Genomic DNA, 24,272 nt, shown 5'->3' on the forward strand with positions numbered 1-24,272 from the left:
TAGATGGTGAAAAATGAAGTAGTGGAGATTCTGGGAGATGAATTGTGAGGGATCTTGAAAACCATGGTAAGAAATATGGATTTCATTCTGAGGCCCACCTGGAGCCCCCAAAGGGCCTTAGGCAGTGAGGTTTATTTACACAGATCACTAAGGCAACCGCAGTCTGGAGAATTGAAGGGAAAAACCAGAGACCACAGGACCAGTTAAGAGGTTTTCATAGAAATCTAGCTAAAAGATTGTTAGTTTGAGCCAGGGCAGATGGAAAGAAATGAATGGAACTGATGGATGTGAATGACTAGATATGAGGGTTATGGGAAAGGGAAGAATTAAGGATAATGGCCATTTTTGGTTTGGGCAACAGGGAAGTTCCATTTACAGATATAGAAAACAAGGGCAAGAGAACAGATTTAGGGCGGAAAGACTATAATTTCAGGTTTCAGCATGTAGACTTGAAAGTGGAATATTCAATGTATGAGTCTGAGTTTTAGAAAGGGCGATCCTGGATAGAGACAACATTGTCAGCATATGGATGGTCATTTGTGCCTTTGAGAGGGTCTTAGGACCAAAGAATGCTAGGGCAGAACCTTGACGAAAATCAACACTTAAGAGACGCAGGGCACAGGAAGAGAGGTGGAGGAAAACCAGGGAGCGCACAGTCAGAGAAGTCAGGGCAGAGAGTGCTTTTAGAAGGAGGGCATAGTCAGCAGGGTCAAGTTAGGGAGAGTGTGAGTGACAGGAGGACTAGGAAGTGCTCACCAGCTTCAGTAACACGGAAGTTATGAGCCATGGCTGAGGGCAGTTCAGGTGGAGCAGTGGAGGCCATAGTTCACTGGTGATTACGAGGTGTAATGGAGAGTGTAGGCATTTGTACTACGATATTTTGCTTTAAAGAGGAGATGAGCTGACGCTAACTACCTGCAGGAATAGATAGAGCTGAGGATAGCTATATCTGTATCTACAACTACTCCATGCCTATCTTCTTTTTTAGATTTAAGAGACTTGAGCTCTTAAACTTTAAAGCTGCTGAAGGGAAGGAGTGAGTAGAAAGGAGAGTGATAGATGGCAGGATGTCTGCAGGAAACTGGATCCAAGACTGGTGGATAAGGATAGCAGCCTTGACAGGAGGAAGAACTCGTCTCCCATCAAGACAGACAAGAGGAAGCAGAGATGGGGAGGAAGGTGAGTTTATAAGTGTGGTGGTGGGCAGGGTCCTGCTTGGAGTTTCTGTGTGCTCAGTGAGGTGGAAGGTGAGGCTGTCTGCCGCTGACCATGGGCCATAGGAGCAGAACCGGTGGGGCAAAAGGCTTAAAGAGTGAACAGAAGTCGGCAGTGGATTCTGGGGAAGATGAGGGGCAGCAGGCAAAGGAAACCAGTAAAGAGTCAGAGGACTGAGGATTACAGGATTGAGGACCAGATGTGGCTGGAGGCCATGGATTTAGATCCACACTGAATCCTTCATCAGTGGGACTTCTCTGTAGGAATCAGCTGCCAGGCCATGGGCATAGGGAAGGTGAACAGTTGGAGTCTGCTGTTAGGATCCTTAAAGTCTGAGGAGCTTTTGGTACCTGAAGAGGATCACTCACCATCACCTGTGCTTTATTTATTGTTTAATCTATTCACAAACCTACTGAAGGAAAAATGGTCTAAATATTTGAACACAATTTCTATAACCAGCAAATCAAAATCTCTACATTTAACAAGTAAAATTATTTAAACATTGATTAAAAACAATCAAATCCTCTTAAATATTTCAATTGAATCACGAATACATCAGTTTCTCTAAAAGCTTCATTTTGATAAAGGACACACACCATTATAAGGATTATAAAGTTTATGACACCTATACTTAAATCCACTATAAAAATGGGCTGTAGACCTGAGAGATATTATTTCAGTTCAGGCCAATTTTTGAATTTAGATATCTAAAATTAAAATATATCTCAATGTAGATCAAGTTTTGGATTATTAATTAATGAATTTTTGGTTGGGACCTGGGAATTGGTTCACCTTCTAAAATGATTAAAATCTGAACTGATATTTATCTTGTACACATCATGGGAAATTTTCAAGCCCATACATTTTCCATGCAGTGGTATTGTAGCTAGATGCCTTTTCTCTACATGATGCCATCTTTAAGTTTAGTGACTCTGATATGCAGATGTCCCTAAAGATGTCTATGTCTATGTCTTAGTCTTATGTCTTAATCCCTGGAACCTATGAATATGTTATGTTACATGGCAAAACAAACTTCAAATATGCAATTCAGGTTGTGGACCTTAAAATAGGGAGATTATCCTGGCTTATCTGGGTGGGCCCAATCTAATCACATGAGTCCTTTAACTCAGAGAACTTTCTCCACTGAAGTCAGAGAGAGATGGTAGAAAGGTAGGCCTGAGAGATTCAAAGCGTGAGAAGCACTTGGCTTGCCACTGTCGGCTTGAGAATGGAGGGGGCCAGGACCTAAGTCCTACAACCATAAGGAACTGAACTTTAAATGAGTTTAGAAGTGAATTCCTCCCCTCCAGTAAGGAAGGCCGCCCTGCTTATACTTTGCTTTTGACCTTGTGAAACCCTGAGCAGAGAAGCCAGTCACGTTTTGTTGGACTTCTGACCAACAGAGACTGTGAGATAATAAATAGTTGCTTTAAGCCACCAAGTTGGTAGTACTTTGTGGCCGGATGTGGTAGCTCACACCTGTAAATGGATCACGTGAGGCCAGGAGTTTGAGACCAGCCTGGACAACATGGCGAAACCCCATCTTTACTGAAAATACAAAAAATTAGCTGTGCCTGGTGGCGCACAACTGTAATCCCAGCTACTCGGGAGGCTGAGGCATGAGAATTGCTTGAACCCGGGAGGCGGAGGTTGCAGTGAGCTGAAATTGCGCCCCTGCACTCCGGCCTGGTCGAAGGAGCATGACTGTCTCAAAAAACGACAACAAAAAACAACTTCCAGTTGTCTTCCCTGATAGCTAATCTCCCCTTCTTCTTTATTATAAAACTCCCAACTTCTAGCTGGACATGGCTGCCTGGAATAAACCCTATAGCTCCTAGCCTCTCTCCTTGGCTTGGTGAGCCCAGGCGACTAAATTCTACTGAGACACAATCAGACATATTGGTGCACCTTTCAGAAAGCTTCTTTCAAGGAAAGAGATGTGCTGTTTCTTCCTTCCTCCTTCCTGTTAGGCTGATGTAATGGCTGGAGCTCAGGGAGCCGTCTTGGGTCATGAGGTGGCAAGCTAAGGATGGTAGAACAGCAAGACAGGAGACTGGGCTTTCAAATGATCATAAGGCTGCCATCCATCCCTGGACCCTTATTTACAGATTCTTCTATGTGAGACAGAAATGAATTCCTATTTTGTTTAAGCTATTCTTATTTTGGGTTTTACTGTTACAGCCAAACCTACTCTTAATTATTTTGCCTAATTAATATCTCATTATAATAAGTGGGGTAATACAGAGGATCCATTTTCCAGAAGATGAACAATCAAGCCTGAGCAGTGAACAGTTGTCTTGGACATTTGACTAATCCATTGTCTTATAACACACGATTGGACTGTTTTTCTTCTTAGTTGCAAAATATGCCCAAATAGTTCCATCAGTATCTTTCATTCTTGGCACAGTGCCAGATCTTCCTGGAATTACTCACAGTTCTCTGTACTCACCCCTCCCTACTTACACAGATAAAGAAAAACAAACGTACCTTGCAAATAGACAAAATGTCTACTATATTTATGTTCTACTTATCGCGACTCACTAAAAATAGCCTATTACGTTCACTCTTTTTCACTTAGTATATTAACTACCTTTTGGCACACTTTATAGTGACTTCTTTCTTTTTGAATATCATTATAGATGCATGGATTTTAAAAAATTCACCTTGTTCCAATTAGCTATATTATTTTCCTTTTGATAATCAAATTGTCAAAAGCATGTTAAGTGGGAGCCTCTTTAAATTGATTCCTTTGCCTTTCAGCTTTACTTTATACATTTAAAAAGTATCTTTGCTTTCTGTCATCAACAACATTTTCTGGGCCTGGAGTTACTTAAGGTGTGCAGCTATTCTTCAAGGAACCTGAGGTTTTTTTTTTTTTTAATGGTGACTAATATTTGAAGCAAAGATCCAGTTTCTTTTTTTTTTTTTTTTTTTTTTTTTTTTTTTTTTTTTGAGACGGAGTCTTGCTCTGTCACCCAGGCTGGAGTGCAGTGGCCGGATCTCAGCTCACTGCAAGCTCCGCCTCCCGGGTTTACGCCGTTCTCCTGCCTCAGCCTCCCGAGTAGCTGGGACTACAGGCGCCCGCCACCTCGCCCGGCTAGTTTTTTTGTATTTTTTAGTAGAGACGGGGTTTCACCGTGTTAGCCGGGATCGTCTCTCGATCTCCTGGCCTCGTGATCCGCCCGTCTCGGCCTCCCAAAGTGCTGGGATTACAGGCTTGAGCCACCGCGCCCGGCCCAAAGATCCAGTTTCTAAGAATGGATGTCAGATTGTTCCTGATGTTGTTTTTAGTGTTAGTGACAGTTCAAAAAGTTATTTATTTTTAGAACCACAAATTCACCTTGGTATTTCCTATTTAACTCAAACATTATTCAACTTTTAAAATGTAACTGTAGTATACAGTTTAATATTTATTTTCCTCTGCAACATACCTACTTGTACCTGTAACACCCGATCCAAACTCCAGAGGCATCTTCTCTTTAATGATCCTATAGTGTCTCACTGACCACCATTCTCTAGTTGTTTTATTGATAGATTCATCCAGGCTGGGCCAATGGGACAGCAGGATAAGAAAGAGAGAGGGAGGGTTTAGCATACTGGCAGGAGAGGGTCTGAAGGAATGAATCATGGAATCCCAGGTAATAGGAGGCCTAAGGAGGAGAATAAGACAGCACAGATCAGGAGAAAGAGAGATGGTGTAGATAGGCTGGAACAGGTACAGTGAAGATAACTCAGTGAGAGAGCTGGGAGGAGGGAGGCAGCAGTCAGAATGTGGAGGGACCGACGTTCAAACTTCAAAGGTGGAGCAGTTTCAGGAGGTGGCCAAACAAGAGGATGTATGGTTATCGATGTTTTCCATGGTCCACCTCCAGCTCTGTATACCTGCTCTCAGCTCTGCTCTCAGCCAGAGCAAACACACTCACCCTAGTCTCAGGTGGGGAGGTAAGGGCCAGAGTCTATCTGGGATCTGGCATAGAGGGACAGCCAGGATTGCTGTCTGCTGGCTGCTCTGCTATACATGCAGAATGTGTACCATGTTCAGACTAGACAATACACCCTCCTTCCTTCCTCACCAGCTACAGACTCCAGGCCCTTCCCACACTTCTGCCTGTGGCTGAGCTTTCCACCCTAGCCCATACGGTGCTGGTTCAGCTTCTGACGGTGCTGGCTGAGATCTGTGATGCTGGCATTCCTCACAGGAAGAAGCCTGCAGGGTATGCTGAGGCTTGTCCATCTGGGCTCCTGTGGGGGCCTGTGAGGCTCACCTGTGCCACCTGTTCCTGAACAGCATTGAGCAGGAAGCTGGGGTGGGGGAACAGGAGGAGCAGAGGCTGCAAAGTAGTGCAGATCTTCCTTCTTGCCAAACCTTGCCCTGATTCTAGGGCTGCAGGCAGGAACAGATGCAGCAGGTGGCTGGGAGGGGAACTGGTGGTGGGTGGGTGGAAAGACCAGGTCTGGAGATGCCACAGCTCTACTCTTTTCTTAAACTTGGGTGTTTGGCACAGGGTCCCATGCAAGGAGGTGGGATATGGGCAGCCAGAGGGGGGTCTCTCTCCTGCCTCTGCTGTTTCTGGGGCAAGGAGGGCAGAAGAAAGTCGTCAGGGGCTGGATTCTTGTGCTTGAAAGGCTTGGGTCCTCAGAGAGGGAAGATGAGGAAGCCAGAGAAACTTGAGTATTTCCAGCCACCCAGTAGATTTCCCCGACGCAGGCGCAGAGACACTCGGTCCCCGGGGTCCAAGGGCAGTAGCACAGAGCTGGTGGCTGCCTCCCGGGTCACATCAGGGTCATTGGCAAAGGCTGAGATGACAGGCCACGTGTTCAGCATCAGGCTCACCTGGGGAGGGGAGCCCAGTTAGCCTCCATTCCCCAGTCCTTAGCTCAGGACCCCCACTTTCCCAGGGGCTTCCTCTTGGGAAGCTGGGTCTTAATGGGCTCTCCTGGGAGGGCTGAGGAGTGGCCAGCATTGGACTCTGCACATCCTCCACACTCAATGCAAGGTAGGCCCATTCCTCCCCTGGTCCTGGCTTCCAGGACACAGGTCAGTGGAGGGTCCACCTGGAGGTCAGCTGGGCTCCACTTCTTCCCCCTCCCTCCCCTCCTGAGCCAGGGATGGGGACCAGTGCTGAGGTCACCTGGACAGTTTGGCGGTTGTACACTTTCACCACATGGAACCGGAAGCTGTAGACACCCCGGACAGGGGCTACGAAGGAGCCGGAGGCCCGGTCAAAGCCACCGCCCTCATTCACCAGGACCTGGGGGAAGCAGAGCCTGCTGAGTGGGGCTCAGGAAATGCCCATGGCTCAGGGGTACCATGGGGACTGGGCAGGGGCAGTGAGTAATGAATAGAAGGAGTGGCAAGTAGGAGTTAATAGGCATGAACAGATTCAAAAGAAATGGTGAGAAGGGGCAAGGAGGGGCTGCGTATGGGTGGAGGGAGGGGAAATCATTGGTAGGGTGGAGCAGCAACAGGCCAGATTAGGGAAAGATGTAGGAAGCTGTTTTCTTAAAGCCTCAGGGACAGCAAAGTGGGCTTGGACAGTTGCTTCCAGGTCCTTGCAGGGTCCTTCCAGGTCCCATGGACAGGGGTAGGGGGATTACCTGGTCGAAGTAGATGGCCCCACTGGTGCCATTGCCGGTTTCCCCTGCTGGCTCATGGTGGTGGCTTCGGACTGCAGCAAATGCCACTCGCCCAGGGGGCGCCTCTCCCAGGGCTGCTCCTCCGGGCCCCCCTGCGGCAGCTCGCCCAGGCTCACAGACCACAAGGCACTCCCCCTCCAGCAGGACGGGCTCTGACCCCTCCTGGGCCCACCCGGCCCCCAGGGCCAGAAGCACCAGAGCCAAGGGAAGCCCGGGACTGTGTAGGGGACCTGGTAGCCAGTGTGGCTTGGCTCCCAACATGGCTGAGGGGCTCTGCAACCCACAAGTGCCCCTGTCTTCTGCTCCTCTTCTGTTTCCGCTCCTCTCCCTGGACTCTCACCGCCAGCACCCTGATCGTCTGCCCTCTCTAGGCTCGCTACACCCCCTCTCCATACCTGTGTCCCGGCTCCGTCCTGCCTCCCACTCTTACTCCTGCTGTCACTGCAGTTCCCTCCTCCTTGGCAGAGCATGCAGTGACAGCAGTTGGGCTTTGGGAGAGAGAGGAGGGATGAAGCCGCCCGCCCGCTGGACGGGAGGGCTGCAGCCAGAGCTTCAGGGCAGCCCTGCTGGACGGGACTGCACTGAAGGCTGGACCTGGGGGGATGGAGAACACGGTATGTGTGTGTGTGAGGGGTGTGAGAGAATGTGTGAGTGTGTGCATATGCCAGAGGCAGCCCCCTTAACCCCCTCCTCCTATTCCTTCTCTCTTCAAAATCCCCCACAAATCAACAGCCCTTCTTCGTGGCATCTTTCCATTTGTTGGAAGAAAGGGGTACTCCACCCGGGGTACCCCCTCCCTCGCCTCCGCCACGATTGCTTTGGTGGGAAGTGCTTGGGCCTAGAGCACCAGTGGAGCCAGTCACGCTGCCTCTTTGGTTGGCCACATCTTTATTCGCGGGAAACAACTTTCAACGCATGGTTTCACTTTCCGAGAAATAACTGCGCAGAATGCGCGAGGACCCCGAGGGCGGGGAGACAGAGTGGAGAAGCGCGAGGAGCGAGCCCTGGAGCCGCCGAGGGGACTAGGCCGAGCGGGCCCGTCGGGGCAGCTGGGCGCGGCGGCGGGGTTGGGAGGAGGGCGCGCAGCCGGGAGGAGCTGGGCTGACTCCGCCCCAGGCCAGGAAGTGACTCAAGAAACAGTTTGCGTGCGATGTGGACAAGAGAGGTCCCCGTTGGGTGAGGAACCCGGGAAGGACCGCCCAGATTCGGGCCCCCTGCCCTTGTCCCCTGGGCTAGGGGCGCGGGCAAGGCGGGGGCCCGGCGGGCGCTGAGAAGACCCGAGGCCGGCGCGGGCGGCGGAGGCGGTAGGCGCGCCCCTCCCCCGCGCCCGGGAGAGGGGAGAGGGGCCATGGTGCGGAGTAGGCCTGGCCCGGGGTGGCTGTCCCAGTCCGCGGTGGGCGGGCCCGGCGCGGCCCGGCCCCTGGGCCCTGGGCGGTGCTCGTGGCGTGACGGAGAGGGGCAGCGGACGGCTGGGGGAGGGGTGGGAGTGGCTTGAACCTTGGAAATGGCAGACCAGGGCCCCCAGAGGACAGCCTAGTTCAAACCCCTGCTGAGGATTCGTCTTTAAGAAGCTGCAGAGTCCCCCAGGAGACTCCTTCTGGCCTCCAGGCCGAGAGCTGAAGCCCCCCACCCTTCTTGCTCAGGACTGTGGTCTTGGTTTTCCAAAGCCCAGACGCCCACCCTCGGTAGACAGCCTTGTTTACCGGGACTTCCTCTCCGGAAAGGCCTGCATGACATACTCCCTACCTCCAGTGGACTCAGATGCTTGTCACCTACTGGGGCTGTTTACCAGAGCCTTAACTAGGTGCGACCTGTTGATAGCTGGTGTAGTCCCACAAACCAGGATTTGGATTGAGGGTGCAGTGAGGCTCTGAGCTGCCTTCTTCCCTTCCAGGGCTGGGGGCAGCAGCCATGCCTACCTGGGAGGCCCGCCCCGCGTCCCCAGACCGCTTTGCGGTGTCTGCGGAGGCTGAGAACAAGGTTCGGGAACAGCAGCCTCATGTGGAGCGCATCTTCAGCGTGGGGGTGAGTGTCCTTCCGAAGGACTGTCCGGACAACCCCCACATCTGGCTGCAGCTGGAGGGCCCTAAGGAAAACGCCAGCAGAGCCAAGGTGAACTCCTTCTCTCCCCCATCCCTCCAGGCACCAAGGACGCTTTCCCCCGGGGCGGAGGAGAGCAGGGAAGAGGAGGGGCCTGGGGAGGATCTCGACTTCTTGGTTGTCTCACTGGCAACCTCAGTGCCCCTGAGTTTTGAGGGACTTTCCAACTCTGTATTTGTTTTCAGTTTCAGCTTAATTTCTTCTGTGATAGCCCAGGCTCGCAAAAATCATTCTGTGCTCTTTGGTAGAGTAGAGAGATCTGGCTGAACAAGTTGGCCCCACCAAGGAATGCACTGTGAGGTGGGAGGCTGGGCCACATTGCTTCCTTTGGGATTAGGCTGGGGTTCCAGGATGGCTCAGTTTTGTGATAGAAGTCTCAGTTTCCTTATTTCTAAAATGGGAATAACATCATGTGGATACTTCAGACATCCTGGAGCTCAGGAGCGAGCAAGGAGCCAGGAGAGGTGACCCAGGCCAGTTAGGATTCCAGCAGTTTACTTTTCCTGACCTTCCCTTCCTCCCAACCAGGAGTACCTGAAGGGCCTCTGCAGCCCAGAACTGCAGGATGAAATCCATTACCCGCCCAAACTGCACTGCATCTTTCTGGGAGCCCAGGGCTTCTTCCTTGACTGTCTGGCCTGGAGCACATCAGCCCATCTGGTGCCCAGGGCGCCCGGCACACTGATGATCAGTGGCCTGACTGAGGCTTTTGTCATGGCTCAGAGCCGGGTAGAAGAGCTGACAGAGCGGCTGAGCTGGGACTTCACGCCAGGACCATCTTCCGGAGCCTCTCAGTGTACTGGAGTGCTGAGAGACTTCTCTGCCCTGCTGCAGTCGCCGGGGGATGCCCATAGAGAGGCTCTGCTGCAGTTGCCCCTGGCTGTCCAGGAGGAGCTGCTGAGTCTGGTGCAGGAGGCGTCCAGTGGGCAGGGGCCAGGAGCGCTGGCTTCTTGGGAGGGGCGGAGCTCAGGCTTGCTCCGTGCTCAGTGCCAAGAAGAGAGAGCTCCCCCTAGTGACGGCAGGGAGTCCCTGGACACTGGATCTGTGGGACCCAGAGATTCCAGGGGAGCAAGGGGAGACAATTATGCTGTGGAAAAGGAGGGAGGGAAACAGGGTGGTCCCAGGGAGATGGATTTGGGGTGGAAGGAATTGCCTGGGGAAGAGGCCTGGGAGAGAGAAGTGGCCCTCAGGCCACAGTCAGTGGGTGGAGGGTTAAGGGAGTCAGCACCCCTGAAAGGGAAGGCCCTGGGGAAGGAGGAGGTAACTCAAGGAGGAGGAGGGGTCTGTGTCCACCGTGAGCCTCCCGGTGCCCATGGCTCCTGTCACAGGGCAGCTCAGTCCCGAGGAGCCTCCCTCCTCCAGCGGCTCCACAATGGGAATGCCTCTCCTCCAAGGGTGCCCAGCCCTCCGCCTGCACCAGAACCCCCATGGCACTGTGGAGACCGGGGTGACTGGGGAGACCGGGGAGATGGTGGGGACAGGGGAGACAAGCAGCAGGGCATGGCACGGGGTCGGGGGCCTCAATGGAAACGAGGTGCCCGAGGGGGCAACTTGGTGACTGGCACACAGCGTTTCAAGGAGGCCCTGCAGGATCCTTTCACACTGTGCCTTGCCAATGTGCCTGGCCAGCCAGACCTCCGCCATATTGTCATTGACGGCAGCAACGTGGCCATGGTGTGAGTACCTGGTGGGGCTGAGGGCCTAGGGGAGGGAGGATATGTCCTGAGGGGCTGGCATTGTAGCCAGGGTGCCAAGCCCCTCCTCTGGCCGACCCCCTCCCACTGCAGGCATGGCCTTCAGCACTACTTCTCCAGCCGGGGCATTGCCATTGCTGTGCAGTACTTCTGGGACCGTGGCCACCGTGACATAACTGTCTTTGTGCCTCAGTGGCGCTTCAGTAAGGATTCCAAAGTCAGAGGTGAGTTGGGCCTGGTCTTCAGTGTCCCAGGGTAGGCTCTGTTTCCACCTTGAGGAGAACCCTATTATGTTCTTTTTTAATAGAGAGTCACTTCCTGCAAAAGCTGTATTCCCTCAGCCTGCTCTCCCTCACACCCTCACGAGTCATGGATGGCAAGAGGATCTCCTCCTATGATGACAGGTACTTGCTCCTCTCCTGGCCCCAGGCTTGATATTCAAGGAGCCGTGTGGAAGATTGAGGGAGAGAGAAAAGCTCCTGGTGGTTTACACTGTTTCCAAGCCTTGGTGGTGGGTAAGGGCCAGTTACTCCTCTGTGTGCCTTATGATCGGGTAGGTAAACCTGCCTTGCAGGTGTGATGAGACGAACTGTAGACAACCATGTTTGCCTATTCATCATTCATCAAACAAAATGATACCTCATATTTGTATAGTGCCTTACTGTCTAGAAAATACTGGTTTAGTGGAAAGGTGGGAAAGCTGGTTACATAAATAGCTGACACGATGTCTTCTTATAACCTGAATTTCCAAACATGCAGAGAAACTTCCCTAACATTCTGGAAAAACCAGAGTAAAGATCAAAATAACAAGTAAAATGAAGAAACAACCCACGAATAATAGGACTGTACAAAACATGGTATAATAGAAAGATCACTGGATTTAGAATTGGAAGATCTGAATTTGAGCGTCATGTAGCACTACTCATTGACTTTGACTGTGCAACTTTTCTTAGTGAATTAACCTCTTTGTCTCAGGGTCCTCCTCCATTCATTTACCCTCCTTGTGAATATACGAAAAAGATGAGGTATGTGCTTGCCTTGCTCAAGGTGCTGGGCAAGAGTACAGTGACATTCCTTCGTAACTTTGCACAGACCTACTCCAGTGTAGCAGTGGGTATATCTCCAATCTACAGTTGTGGAGACAGAGCGTCAGAATGGTTACCTGTCTTAGCAAAGGGAAATTAGACCTCAAAGCTGCCAGATGGTTTTAATGAAAATACAAGGCACACTTCTACCATAGTCTGCATAGGTGGTGTGAGAAATGAGCAGATTTTAGAGAGCCAAGTTAAAAAATTTACAAGTTCTTTATTCTCTAGGGCATTATTCAGTTTTTAAAAATTAGTTTCCAAACCATAGTGATATATACTTTGTCTTTTCAAACACTTACCTTCTATTCCTTAACAAGTAAATGGTATTCTACCCAAAAGCAGTTTACTTTCTCCCAATGTTATTCTATTTATGTCTAGATTTCACAGATTACCCAAGATATGGAACCTTCTTTCCACACCTGCATTGAAACAGAATTGAAACTGAAGATTGAGTTCGTTTTAATGAATGTTAAAGGCATGTGTCTGCCCAGTTGTGTGGGACCTGGTTGGCAGATAACATAATATAAATTGGGAATTTGCCCAATAACAGTGAATAAACACAGTGGTGCACAGCATAGGCATACTGAATGGATGTTGCTGAACAACATACTGTGTAATGCGATCATAGTAAAATATGCTTAACTGGAAAATACCGTTTGCATACCATAAGTGTACCATATACTTTTTGTTTTTGTTTTTTTGAGACAGAGCCTTACTCTGTCCGCATACTGGAGTGCAGTGGCATGATCTCGGCTCACTGCAACCTCCGCCTCCTGGGTTCAAGTGATTCCCCTACCTCAGCCTCCCGAGTAGCTGGGACTTCAGGTGCATGCCACTATGCCTGGCTAATTTTTAGCATTTTAGTAGAGACGGGGTTTCACCATGTTGGCCAGGGTGGTCTTGATTTCCTGACCTCATGATCCGCCCACGTCAGCCTCCCAAAGTGCTGGGATTACAGGCGTGAGCCACCAAGTCCGGCCAAGTGTACCATAGACATTTGTATGTCATTCTCTGAATTTGTTTCCCAGACAGAAGCTCAGAGCCTGATATCTGTCACATCTAATCCTGACTCCCAGTTCCCCCTATACCACACTATCTTTCAAATACTGACTGCTCACTTAGTACTAGGTGCATGGCCTGCAGGAGGAGGTGGGAACACTGGGAACAAGATCTGATTCTTGACTAGAGAGCTGAAAGAAACCATAAACCAAACACTACAGGAATGCGCCCTTCTGGCTGGGGTTTTGTGGGAAAGGAGAGATTTGTGAGTTTTTGTGTTGAGAAGACTGGGATGGTTGGGATCTCTTGGTTTCTAAATCTGTTAAAAAGACCACCACCCACCACCTCATGAGTCCTATCCTGTCTTGTGGAATCAGAATTACTGAAGTGGAGCCCAGGCATTTTTTTAAAAAGTTCCCTTGGTGATTGTTTTCCTTAGCAAGTCTTGGGAAGTGCCTTCCAGATAGAGGAAATAGTTGGAGAAATATGGAAGTCAGCATAAGACATATGTGGAGAGCAGAGTGTAATCTGATTATTGATTTTAGCTGGAGTTGGGAGTGGATTAGGGAATATTGGGAGAGAGAAGGCTGTAAGGGTGATTTGAGCTGGCCTGTAGAAGGCCTTAGCTGCCAGGCCTGGGTGTGTAGACTTTATTTGGTAAATAAAGGGCAAGTGTGGAAGAGTTTTGTGTAGGGGATAAGCATGCTTTCTTGTGGCAGGGCAGGGGAGACTTGAGGGTGGGTGAGTGGTCAGAGGTGGGGACCCCCTTGTTGGGAAGTGATGCATGATCTCAGTTGCAGTATTTGAATTACTAGGGTGCTAATGGTGGTCCTGGGAAGGAAGGGAGCAGAGCACAAGGGCTTTTCAAAGGAAGGGCATGTTGGATTTGCGAGGGATTGGTTGGGCAGGGTGGAAGACAGTCAGAGCTAGATCTTACTGTTCACTAATGTGGCACAAAGTGTTGGGTAAAGGACTATGGTGAGCAGATAGGATACTACTGGGAGACCACCTTGGATTCATCTTTGTTTCCTCTCTAGCCCATGGCACTTATATCTAGTCAGTTGCCTGTAGCTGGGTCAAGTGAGGTAGGGGGCCAGATCTCCATCATCAGAAGTGACTCATGGGAGTCAGTAAAACTTCTGGGGTTGGGGCCTTGGAGAGTCTCAAATGGTTGCTGTGGTTTTTCCTTTTATTTTTATAGATTTGGGGGATACCAGTACAGTTTTGCTACATGGATATAATGCATAGTGGTGAAGTCTAGGCTTTTAATGTAACCATGATCCAAATAGTGAACATTGTACCCAGTAGGTAATTTTTCAACCCTCTCTTGGTTGCTGTGGTTTTGGAGACAGGTTCATGGTGAAGCTGGCTGAAGAGACAGATGGGATAATTGTCTCCAATGACCAGTTCCGGGACCTGGCGGAGGAGTCTGAGAAGTGGATGGCAATCATCAGAGAACGGTGAGGGAGCCCTCCTGCTGAGAATTGGGCACAGATGCAGATGTTTTTCTAAAGCCAGCTCTGCTCTGGCCATGGGGTGAAAACTCTGGGAAGCAGGTGAAGTTTTCTTGAAGGATGGAGCCAGCAGCTTCTGGTGATACTGGTCTCAGTCGTCTGGGAGGTGGGCCAGGGCCCCCTCTGTGACCACATATCTTTCGCCATCCAGCCTGCTGCCCTTTACCTTTGTGGGAAACCTCTTCATGGTACCTGATGACCCACTGGGACGAAACGGCCCCACCCTGGATGAATTTCTGAAGAAGCCAGCCAGGTAATCCTTCCCCTAGACTACTTGCGGGCAGCCCCCACCCCTGGCCCTCTCTCAGCAGGCCCAGAGACTTGGGTGGAAGTGTGATCTCAGTTTGAGTTGCCTTGGCCTTTATAAGCTTCCCAGGGGATCCTGACATAGAACCTCCTTGCTGGTAGGGAAACACCTGCTTCCTGTTTCTCTTAATCAGCATGTTTGATGGAGTTATTTGGAAAACGGTTGCTTATACTGAGATCCAGTTGTATTCGGCATGCCTTCTACTGACCATTACATAAGTGATTCATTTAGGACTAGAACTAGATCATAATAGTGGCAGAGTTCACCCTGGTTCCAAAAGAACGGCCCAGCTCCCCTTCAGAAGTGGGTTGATACTGCCACTCAGTGGTCAGCTTCAGGAACTTCAGGGTTTCTCCCCTAAAGCCAAGAATAGGCAGGACAATTAAGAGAGGGGTAGCCCACTAAGATCTAATTTCCCCCCAGGATGCTCATCAGCTCTTTTTGGTCTGTTTCTTCCTAGGACACAAGGGTCTTCTAAGGCTCAGCATCCTTCCAGGGGCTTTGCAGAACATGGTAAACAGCAGCACGGGAGAGAAGAGGAAAAAGGTAGTGGTGGCATTCGGAAGACCCGGGAAACAGAGCGGCTCCGGCGGCAGCTGCTGGAGGTGTTTTGGGGTCAGGATCACAAGGTGGACTTCATCCTGCAGCGGGAGCCATACTGCCGGGACATTAACCAACTGTCTGAGGCCCTGCTCAGTCTTAACTTTTGAGCCTCACCTGCTTGAGTGGTTGCCGCCCCGTCAGCTCCAGCTGCCTCCAGCTCAGCCCTTTCTGTGAGAGTCCCTCTGCTGCTCACACTCTGATCCAGAGGCACCCTGAGTTGATGCTTTGGATCAGGGAAGCCACTTTGGGACAGGTCCATAAAGTGACCTGATCTTACCGAGTGAGGACCTCAGCCAGCTCTCAAGAGGTTCTGCTCAGCCTTAACTTCTCAACTTTGCCTTAGCACAGGGTTTCTGTAGGGAGTAGGGGCTGCTGGAGAGGATTAGTTCTGGACACTGAGACTGTTGGCTCCACCTCCAAGCTGAGCTGGGGTGGAGGGCAGGGTGGGCGGGAACTGACAGGAAGTTAAGCTGTTCCTCTCTCTGGCTGCTGCTGTGGATGGCCAGAGGACAGGATACTCCCTGGCTGAGCTCCTGGGAGTGTGGAAGGAGACGCTGGGCCCTGGAAGGGCCACAGCGTTATGTGGATGGGGCCACGATAGAATGGAGTGAGCTAGTGAAGAAGGCAGAGGGAGACTTGGCTTCTGGTCTCAGCTATGCCTGTTTGTGACCTTGATTGAGTTGCTTGGGCTTTACTTCCGCCTACAAATCAGTGGTAAAAATACCTGTTGGGAGGAGAAATGAGAACATAGAGGAAAGCTTCTTGGAGAAAAGGTGCTTGGACCAAGTCTCAGGTGTGTCTGCCTGTGGCTGCACAGGCTCTCTAACCAAAACCTCACTTTCAGAGAGATGTGGGTCCTTTGTCTTCAGGGTCCACACCCTAGATTTTAACACTGCATTCTCACTATAACATGCCCTATAATGGCTGCATCCCTTTTGAGCAACCTCCAAAATCCACGTTTATACAATAGGTAAATTAGGGATGACTGCATTATCAGAATACTCTCAGGGTTCCTATAAATGGCAGCTCTCCTGTTGTATTCAAGTGTTTGTTTACAGACTAACAAATTTGTTGGCAAATCCCTGGTTAGATGCACTTGCTGGTGTTGAGATGAACACGTCGATTTTTCACCAAATCGATGAAGCCATGCTCTGCAATGACAATATTAATGTGATCCAACCCTAACATTTTCTCTATGGAAGATATATGTTGCATAAAGTGAGGCACACTTCTGCTTTATGTATGTGTGTATGGGGATGGGAAGACTTAACGGAAGTTGAACCAGTTGGTTCTAGATGAACCAATTATCTGGAAAATGAAATAACCAGAGTTGGAAGGCACTTGACTGGCCACCAAACCAACTCTGCTGTCACTAACATGCTCTCTCCACCCTGATTCCTACAGGTCATTGCCCTTGGTCTGCTTGAAGTCCTCCTGTGCCAGGGAATTTACTATCTCCAAGGTAGCACATTCCCTGTGTAGATGGTATTAATCAGTACTCCTTCCTTTAGTGCAGCCTAAAGTATGCTTTTCTGTTACGTCTACCTTTGAGGCTGGTCATACCCCCAGGAACAATACAGAGCCAGTCAACTTCCTGGAATCCAAGACCAGATAAAGAAGTAGGACAGGTGCCCCTGGATTCTGTTCTATGTGGGCCCTGTGGTGAGTCTCTGGATAAGATCTTTTCCAGGCCGTGACTTTTGCCTCCCTCTGAATGGCACAGGGAGTTGAATACTGCATGGAGAATGTAACGATGATGGGGAGGGTCCTTGGGTCCTTGTGTCCTCACCCCTCCCTTTTTGGTGATTTACACCACTGTACCATACTGACCCAGGCTGGGGGCAGGTGTGTTGGAGACAGGCTGGTCAAGGAGGTGACAGTGATTCAGAGATAACCCAGAGGTCCCTGAGAAGAAGAGACTGGTTAATATGGCCTGAACTGGTGGCTGGGGGAACTGTGTCTGATCAAGTTATGGCAGATGTCACAGCTTTAGGTAGGTAAAAAGGGTCTTAGGTGAAAACTTGGGAGGTTTTTTTTTCTCCGGATAGGGTTGTTTATAGTTCTTGATTGGTATCTTGCCCTTTTCACTTTCAGTGATGGTGGGTGTACAGTAGACCAAAAGTATCTTCTGCCCTTTTGTGCTAACGGCGCTGGTTGACTTGAGTGGCCCCAGTCAGATGAGAGGCAAGTCCTAAACTTCTTATAGACAGGGATGTTGGCTTTGTTCTGCTGCAGCCTGATAAACTGGGACCACTGTGTGGTTAGTAATGCACTTGCCATTTGGTGACACAGACTGAAGTCTATCCTACACCTGGGCCTCACCTCTTCCTCTACTGGCATTCTAATGGCACTCTGACAGCATCCAGGGTGACTACAGGGCCCACTGGAAATGGATCATCATTCTGTCTTCTAGTGCCTACCTTTATCATAACCAGATGTCCCAAACTTGTGACAAGCTCTTTTGGCAACTGAAGGACCAAGAAGGGAGAGGGTGATGAGAGAGACTGCCCATTATAACTTTCAAAACCCCGTCTTGGGGGAAGAATCATCTAGGGTGACATTCCTTGAAGTAAATCGTAGGCGAATCTAGGCCAGAGAGATGAGCCAAGGTTAGTGAGATAATTTATCTTTATTGCCTAAACTGCAGAGCATTCTCTACACAGCATAAAGGAGAAGTGGGGCAGCTGCAGGACATGTAGAGAAACCCAACTAGAAAATCTTGCAAGGAGTTGAAAAGATTAATGTCCCAACCTGATGAGATTACAGCCTTGAGACAATAAGGTGGAGCAACAGAACAATGGGAAAGAGGACTGGGGGAGAAATCTAAGAACCAGATGGCTTCAGCTCTCTAGAGGAGCTGAGCCTATTCACAGTGCCTAACCTGGAAGCCTATGAGGGACAGGCCTCAGGCCCTTGCCATGACCTACTTAGGCTACAATTTCCTTTAAGGCAGCCCCTAGCTCTGGGAAGGAGTACTGGTAGCCAGTAGCCAGTGTTCGCCGTGGGATCACCTTCTGGCCCTCCAGCAGCATGATGGCACGCTCTCGCCCAAAGACAGCTTGCACTATAGTGCTGGGGACAGGGATGAAGGCTCGGTGGCCCAGGGCAGCACCCAAAGCCTGGGCAAACTCAGCATTAGTGGCGGAGGATGGAGCCACTCCATTCAGGACCCCGTGCACGTGGTTTGCTTCAAGAGCATGGGTCAGGATTCCTGCCAGGTCCCCGATGTGTATCCAGGGGAAGAATTGGTGGCCTGAGCCGATGGGGCCCCCCAGGCCCAGCCGAAAGGGCAGCAGCATGTGGCCGATGGCACCACCCCCACGGCCCAGTACAACCCCTACAGCAGGCAAGAGGGAAGGTACAGAGGTCCTCTCAGCCTTGAAGCAGCCCCACTGCTCCTCCTGGTTTCTGTTTCCCCTTCCTCACTCTCCCCATGCTGACTTGGCTCTGTAACAGAAGTGAGCAGTATGGCTCTCTAAGACTTCACACCTTCTCATCTGCAGGTTGGCTAGAAGTGGTAGCATCCTCTCACTCTGTAATCTCAGCTCTCCTAATCCCATCAGCTCTCCTAATCCCATCACTTCCCCAGCCCAGAGAAGACATTCCAACCCTGTCTGATACCCAGGCCCCTGTTTCTCACCCGAGCGCACCACCACCTGGCGTGTAGAATCTCCAGGAAGCCTGGCTGCAGCTTCCCATTTGGTTACGAGGTTGGAGAAAAAGTCAAAGTCCCCTCCTGGGCTGTCTTCATCATACTCCGCAGTCAGACTGGGCTGGTAGTAAGCTGCCGGTGGAACACACTCATTTGCCCTGGGTGTCCTTGGTCCTGCCTGGCTCTCTGTATTGGAGGCTTCCCTTGGCCTCACCTCCTTTGGCCCTTAGGATCTCCCCATTTGGAGACAGAGCCATTTGGATATTTTCCCCTTGAACTTTTCCAGGACCTGAAGTGTTCCTTCCCTGGAGGAACTCTGGTTGCAGGGCTAAACTTAGAGGCTGCTAGAGTGTAGTGGTTAAGAACAGGAACTTGGGTACCAGGCTGCCTGAGTTTTAATCAGCTCCCTCATTTTTAACTCTGTGACTTGATGCAAGTTACTTAACCTCTCTGTATAGAATTTTCACATCTTTAAAATGGGAATAATAGTACCTACCTCATAGGGTTGTTGTAAGGAATAAATGATAATAAGCATAAAACACTTCAAATAGTGGCTGGTGTGTGCATTATAATTGTTTGCAATTACTTGGTCCCAGAGGTGACCATGAACTCTGTTCCTAAAGAACTATGGTGTGAGAAGTAAGGGACTTTGGAATAGGTGGACTTTTCCCTGGCACTAAGAGTGATGCCACTCCTCACTCTTTTTCAGGGTCTCAGTTTCTTAGTGAAAGTACACAAAGGTTAGGAGAAACATGCATGGATCAAGGGCCTAGGAAGTCATTTTGCCTGGAAAAAACCAGTGCTCGGGTGTGTGCACAGCTACAGAGGTCTGAGTTACCCCCTTCCCATGGCTAATATGAGGGGCTGGTGATTTAGGGGGCATACCTACACCTGTGACTAAGACCCAGGCCTTGGGGGGTTGTGGGGCTTTGGTGATGGCTTTAGCCAGCAATTGGGTGGTCTCTAGGCGGCTGCGGAGAACCTCTTTTTGGAAGGTTTCATTCCATCTGCAGGAGAAACATGGGAAATAAAAAGCCACTAAATACATAGGTGCACATATCCCTCTCTCTATCTTTTCCTGGGAACTATTTCATACCCATTTCTAGTAAAGCCCTTAATTTTGGCTTAACAGAAACAGTCAACGTCTCCTGTAGAGGGAAAGGGCATACATTTTTTGGGCATCCTGAGTTATACCTGAGGACTTAAGCCAATTGGCTGACTGGGTGGAGAAGTGGAGCAGAATGAGTAGTCTGGGATATCGGTTTAGTTCAGAATCTAGGAGTTCCATTACCCTTAGCTCACAGGTTCTCATCAGTGGTACACTCTCCTCCCTGTGCTCTAGTGGGTATCAGCTTTAGGGCCCAGGCTGACCTTCGGAGAGGGTTGAGGATGTTCTCTCCGGCCAGGTTGACGGCGGCATCGCAGCTCGGCAGCCCAGACGCAGCCAGCTCATCCTGTTGGAGAAAGCACACAGTGCCCCTGCCCCGCCCTGCACCGCCCAACTCTGCCCTCCCACCCGCTTCCAGAGGATGGACTTACCCACGTGATCCGGCCGGGCCCGGGCTGTCGGGAGACCAACGTCACTTCGTGGCCTCTGGCATTCAGCAGCTGGTTTAGGGCTGTCCCAATGAAGCCAGTCCCGCCACCTGATCGGAAAATACAAATTGCTTATATTTCCGGGGAGTCGGGGTGGGGGCGCCTTTCGTCCCCGCTGTGGCCCCCCTCTTCCGGCGCCAGCCCATCTGACACCAGACTGCTCCCCACTTCTCCCCCTCCCCGCGATGCAGAGGTGACACAGGTCACAGGGATTAGGGAGATTCGGCTTCTCGGGCTAGGCGGCCAAGGCCAGGTTACCAGTGCACTAGACAGTGCCCTCCCGGAAGCGGATTCCCAGCCCTCAATCTCCGACTAAGCCCGCCCGGCACTCTCCCTTTCTGCAGTCCCTCACCCACAAGCACGCGCATAGCGACTAGGACCTAACGCGCCTGCGTAAGGTTTAGAGTTTACCTCACTTCAAACGCGACCAGGACCTCTCTGCGCATGTCCCTTTCGGGAAGCGGGTTCCAATCGAGGTCGCAATCCTGTGCGTGGCCCTTCTCGGCGACCCGGAAAAGCTTGTAAATATAGGCTGTGTGTTTCTCTAGCAAGCGAGGTGGGAGGGATTAGACCGATGGACCCAGAAAAGGCGGAGGAGGGAAGGTTTTAGTGTAGAAAACCAGCCAAACCAAACTCAACCAACAAAACCCTTCACTTAAAACCCGAAGCTACCCAGACCTCAGAATTCTGGATATCTATTAAGTTGGCGGGTCAGTAATGCAAGAGAACCCTTCCACCGGTAGTCTGGATTTCTTTCCACTCGGCCAGTTTTTTCTTCTCTCTCTTCCCGCTGGCTCCTTTCTATCTGCATTTAAACATTCCAAAGGTCCCCTCATATTAAAATAACCCTTCTCCAGACCTGTTTTTCCTCTAGCTAATATTCTTTTTTTTTTTTTTTGCCTTCATAGCCAAACTTCCCAAAAGTGTGTTTGCCATTTTCTACTTCTTTCTTCACTCCTATAGCGTTTGTGCCTTTATCATTCATTTCCTCACTCTCCAAGAACATGTTTCCCATGTGTCAACAAATCTAATCCCTAGTTTTCAGTTAGTTTTCTTGACCTGTCTGTATCATTGGGCAACTGCTGATTCCTTCCTCTCTTTGAAAATGTTTGGCCTCGGTGAAAGACATTCTCTTCTGGGTCTTTCTCCTATCTTTTTTCAGTCTCTGATGCTTGCTCCACCTCTGCTAAGTTCTTAAAATATTGGTATTCCTCAGAGCTGGGTCCTAGGAGCTTCTCTTCCCACTCTGCACTTTACGCGGGGGATGTATGCCTTGAATTCAGTTACCAGGCTTTAACAGAAGACATCCCAAATCTCCTATGCAACTCGGATCTCTCATCTGAACTCCTAACCCCTATAAAAACTTTTCACTACAAATCTCTTCTTGGACATCCGAAACCCTATTGATTTTAAATACTGAATCTCTCTCAGGTTTATCTAAGAGGAGTCTTTGAAAAGTTCATGGAAAATGTGTATTATGCTAAAAACTACATAGGTTTCCAAATTTTTTTACACCAAAATAAACTTGTATTGACTTGTTATATAACATGTCTGAACAGGATCTGAGGCACTAAGAAGGCTAAGACAGTTTGAAAAGAGCCCCTATTAAAGCAATCTGAATTCTGTGAAAATTGAAGCAAGAACAAACACGGAATTTGTGGTGAAGAACGATGAAATTGATGCTTTATGAAAACTTTATGAGGACAATGCCCCAAATAAATCAGCAGTCTACAAATGCATAACTCATTTTAAGAAACGAGGAGACGTCCAAGCATGGTGGCTCATGCCTGTAATCCCAGTACTTTGGGAGGATTATGCACGAGGCTCTCTCAAGTCCAGGAGTTTGAGACCAGCCTGGGTAACATGGCAAGACCTCATCTGTACTAAAAATTTAAAAATTAGCCAGGTGTGGTGGTGCACACCTGTAGTCCCAGTGTCTTGGGAGGCTGAGGCAGGAGGATTGCTTAAGCCCAGTAGTTCAAAGTTGCAGTAAGCTATGATTGAGCCACTGTGGTCCAGCTGGGCAACAGAGTGAGACCCCATCTCAACAAAATGGGGAGGAGATGATGTTGAAGATATAGATAGTGGCAGAGTATCCACATCACTTTGTGAGGAAAAAAATTCATCTTGTTTGTGCCCTAATTGAAGAGAACAGCAGAAACAATAGCCAACACAAGAAACATCTCAATTGGTTCAGTTTACACAATTCTGACTGAAAAATTACAGTGGAGCAAACTTTCCACTTGATGGGTGACAAAACTGTTGTACTCAGATCTGCCACAGAGAAGAGCAGAGCTTTCAGTGGAAAGTTTAAACAAGTGGGGTCAAGATCCTTGATATGACTTTGTGATCTCACCCAAATCTCATCTTTAATTGTAATCCCCAGCTATTGAGGGAAAGACCTGGTGGGAGGTGATTGGATCACCGGGGCAGTTTCCCCCATGCTGTCTTCATGATAGTGAGGGTGTTCCCATGAGATCTGATGGTTTTACAAGCAGCAGTCTCCTCTGGGCTTTTCACTCACTCTTTCCTACCACCATGTGAAGAAGGGCTTTGCTTCCCCTTTGCCTTCCACCATGATTTTAAGTTTCCTGAGGCCTCCTGAGACATGCAGAACCGTGACTCAATTAAACCTATTTTGTTTATAAATTACTCAGTCCCCAGCAGTTCTTTATAGCAGTGTGAAAACAGACTAATACAATCCTGAAGCATTTCATCAAAGAATTGTAACAGGAGATGAAACATGGCTTCACCAGTATGATCCTGAAGAAAAAGCACAAGCAAAGCAATGGCTATCAAGAGGAGGAAGTCAAAGCAAAGCAGACCAGTCAAGAGCAAAGGTAGTGGCAACCGTTTTTTTGGGATACTCAAGGTATTTTTCTTGTTGACTTTGTGGAGGACCAAAGAATGATAACATTAATTTGCCTATTGAGAGTGTTTTGAGAAAGTTAGCCAAAGCTTTCGCAGAAAAACACCTGAGAAAGCTTCACCAGACAGTTCTTCTCCACTGTGACAATGCTTCTGCTCATGTCTCTCATCAAACAAGAACAATTTTGTTAGTGTTTCAATGGGAAATCATTAGGCATCCACCTGATTTGGCCCCTTCTGACTTCTTTTTGTTTCCTAATCTTGAAAACATCTGTCAAGGGCACACAGTTTTCTTCAGTTAATAATGTAAAAAGGACTGTTTTGACATGGTTAAGTCTCCAGGACTCTCAGTTCTTTAGGGTGTACTAAATGGCTGGTGTCATTTCTTAAAAAAGTGTCTTGAACTTGGTGGAATTTATGTTGAGAAATAAAGTTTATATTTTATATTTTTTATCTTTTAATTCATTTTTTCCACAAACATTTTGAAATTTCCTCATATTCCCTCTGTCTCTGCCATCACAATCCTCTTATGAGTTATTCTGTCTTGTGTAAATATCTGCAATAGTCTCCTAGTAGGTCTTCCTGCTTTTGCATGTTTCTCCTCTCCAAACTATTTCACACATTGCAAGCTGAGTGACCTTTGAAAACCATATGAGGGGAACATTATAGTGGCATGTATAGTTTAAAAAACTCCCAGTTTAAAATTCCTGGATATGCTGGATAAAATTAAACATACCTCTGTTTAAATGTGTTGCCAAGTTAGCTAGAAAAATAAAAAAATCCCAGAGGCCAAAAAATGAAATGTGTCTTGGGACTGAGGTTATGATAAAGATTATTTGCTTGGCCAAACTTTAGTCAGGCTTCTGAACCTTCTAGGCTTATTTGTACACCTCTTTGTAAAATCCAGTTTTCGCAAAGAGCCTTGCTAAGTCAGTTTAGCAAGAACCCCCTCACCTTTGATATCTGATCATTCTCAATCTCTGATCAGGCCCCTCATCC

At 49.2% G+C, this 24,272-nt stretch overlaps 3 protein-coding genes and 1 long non-coding RNA gene across 15 annotated transcripts in view; 2 read left to right on the forward strand and 2 right to left on the reverse strand.

Moving 5' to 3' along the window:
- Positions 1-4,717: 4,717 nt before the first annotated feature.
- On the reverse strand, positions 4,718-7,212 carry CBLN3 (cerebellin 3 precursor). Of its 2 annotated transcripts, XM_015453663.4 has the most exons (3): positions 6,814-7,212; positions 6,348-6,467; positions 4,718-6,049 (listed from the first exon to the last, which is right to left on the reverse strand). In XM_015453663.4, exons 1-3 carry the CDS (start codon positions 7,111-7,113, stop codon positions 5,852-5,854), a joined length of 618 nt encoding a protein of 205 aa, XP_015309149.1. In that variant the 5' UTR covers positions 7,114-7,212; the 3' UTR covers positions 4,718-5,851. The 2 variants fall into 2 exon arrangements, with proteins under 2 accessions (XP_015309149.1, XP_015309150.1); XM_015453664.4 differs by lacking the exon at positions 6,348-6,467.
- A 148-nt stretch (positions 7,213-7,360) lies between these two features.
- Positions 7,361-19,357, forward strand: KHNYN (KH and NYN domain containing). Of its 10 annotated transcripts, XR_012415686.1 has the most exons (10): positions 7,991-8,156; positions 8,496-8,656; positions 8,747-8,964; positions 9,481-10,628; positions 10,740-10,870; positions 10,954-11,050; positions 12,113-12,209; positions 14,086-14,193; positions 14,399-14,500; positions 15,015-16,389. XR_012415686.1 is itself a non-coding variant. In XM_045396239.3 (9 exons), the coding sequence occupies exons 3-9, from the start codon at positions 8,764-8,766 to the stop codon at positions 15,262-15,264; spliced, it is 2,037 nt and encodes a 678-aa protein (XP_045252174.2). In that variant the 5' UTR covers positions 7,991-8,156; positions 8,496-8,656; positions 8,747-8,763; the 3' UTR covers positions 15,265-19,357. The 10 variants fall into 10 exon arrangements, 6 of the variants coding, with proteins under 6 accessions (XP_005561042.4, XP_045252174.2, XP_045252175.2 ...); XR_012415685.1 differs by lacking the exon at positions 8,496-8,656 and having other exon boundaries at positions 15,015-19,357; XR_012415688.1 differs by lacking the exon at positions 8,496-8,656 and having other exon boundaries at positions 7,991-8,028.
- Positions 17,768-20,796, reverse strand: SDR39U1 (short chain dehydrogenase/reductase family 39U member 1). 2 transcript variants are annotated; one of them, XM_045396242.2, is made up of 7 exons: positions 20,758-20,796; positions 20,349-20,455; positions 20,181-20,263; positions 19,792-19,816; positions 19,024-19,153; positions 18,798-18,941; positions 17,768-18,494 (listed from the first exon to the last, which is right to left on the reverse strand). In XM_045396242.2, the coding sequence occupies exons 1-7, from the start codon at positions 20,771-20,773 to the stop codon at positions 18,085-18,087; spliced, it is 915 nt and encodes a 304-aa protein (XP_045252177.2). In that variant the 5' UTR covers positions 20,774-20,796; the 3' UTR covers positions 17,768-18,084. The 2 variants fall into 2 exon arrangements, with proteins under 2 accessions (XP_045252177.2, XP_005561048.3); XM_005560991.4 differs by lacking the exon at positions 19,024-19,153 and having other exon boundaries at positions 19,695-19,816.
- Positions 20,797-20,851: 55 nt separating this feature from the next.
- LOC141407269 (uncharacterized) overlaps positions 20,852-24,272 on the forward strand; it is a 47,218-nt gene continuing 43,797 nt past the window's right edge. Inside the window, exons 1-2 of the long non-coding RNA XR_012415689.1 lie at positions 20,852-21,144; positions 21,965-23,245. This is a non-coding gene — a long non-coding RNA (uncharacterized lncRNA). The remainder of the gene's footprint in view (positions 21,145-21,964; positions 23,246-24,272) is intronic.

Source organism: Macaca fascicularis, chromosome 7 (genome assembly GCF_037993035.2).
Source record: "Macaca fascicularis isolate 582-1 chromosome 7, T2T-MFA8v1.1".
Classification (NCBI taxonomy): domain Eukaryota; kingdom Metazoa; phylum Chordata; class Mammalia; order Primates; family Cercopithecidae; genus Macaca; species Macaca fascicularis.

Coding starts and splice junctions, on each gene's coding strand:
- CBLN3 (XM_015453663.4), bottom strand. CDS start 7,113: ATGTTGGGAGCCAAGCCACACTGGCTACCAGGTCCCCTACACAGTCCC. Junction 6,468..6,813: donor GGGCCATCTACTTCGACCAG/GTAATCCCCCTA, acceptor TGCTTCCCCCAG/GTCCTGGTGAATGAGGGCGG. Junction 6,050..6,347: donor ACAACCGCCAAACTGTCCAG/GTGACCTCAGCA, acceptor TCCCCTCCCCAG/GTGAGCCTGATGCTGAACAC.
- KHNYN (XM_005560985.5), top strand. CDS start 7,361: ATGAAGCCGCCCGCCCGCTGGACGGGAGGGCTGCAGCCAGAGCTTCAG. Junction 7,467..8,746: donor CTGGGGGGATGGAGAACACG/GTATGTGTGTGT, acceptor CTTCCCTTCCAG/GGCTGGGGGCAGCAGCCATG. Junction 14,501..15,014: donor TTTCTGAAGAAGCCAGCCAG/GTAATCCTTCCC, acceptor GTTTCTTCCTAG/GACACAAGGGTCTTCTAAGG.
- SDR39U1 (XM_045396242.2), bottom strand. Junction 20,264..20,348: donor GGCCCGGCCGGATCACGTGG/GTAAGTCCATCC, acceptor TTTCTCCAACAG/GATGAGCTGGCTGCGTCTGG. Junction 18,942..19,023: donor GATCCTAAGGGCCAAAGGAG/GTGAGGCCAAGG, acceptor TTCCACCGGCAG/CTTACTACCAGCCCAGTCTG.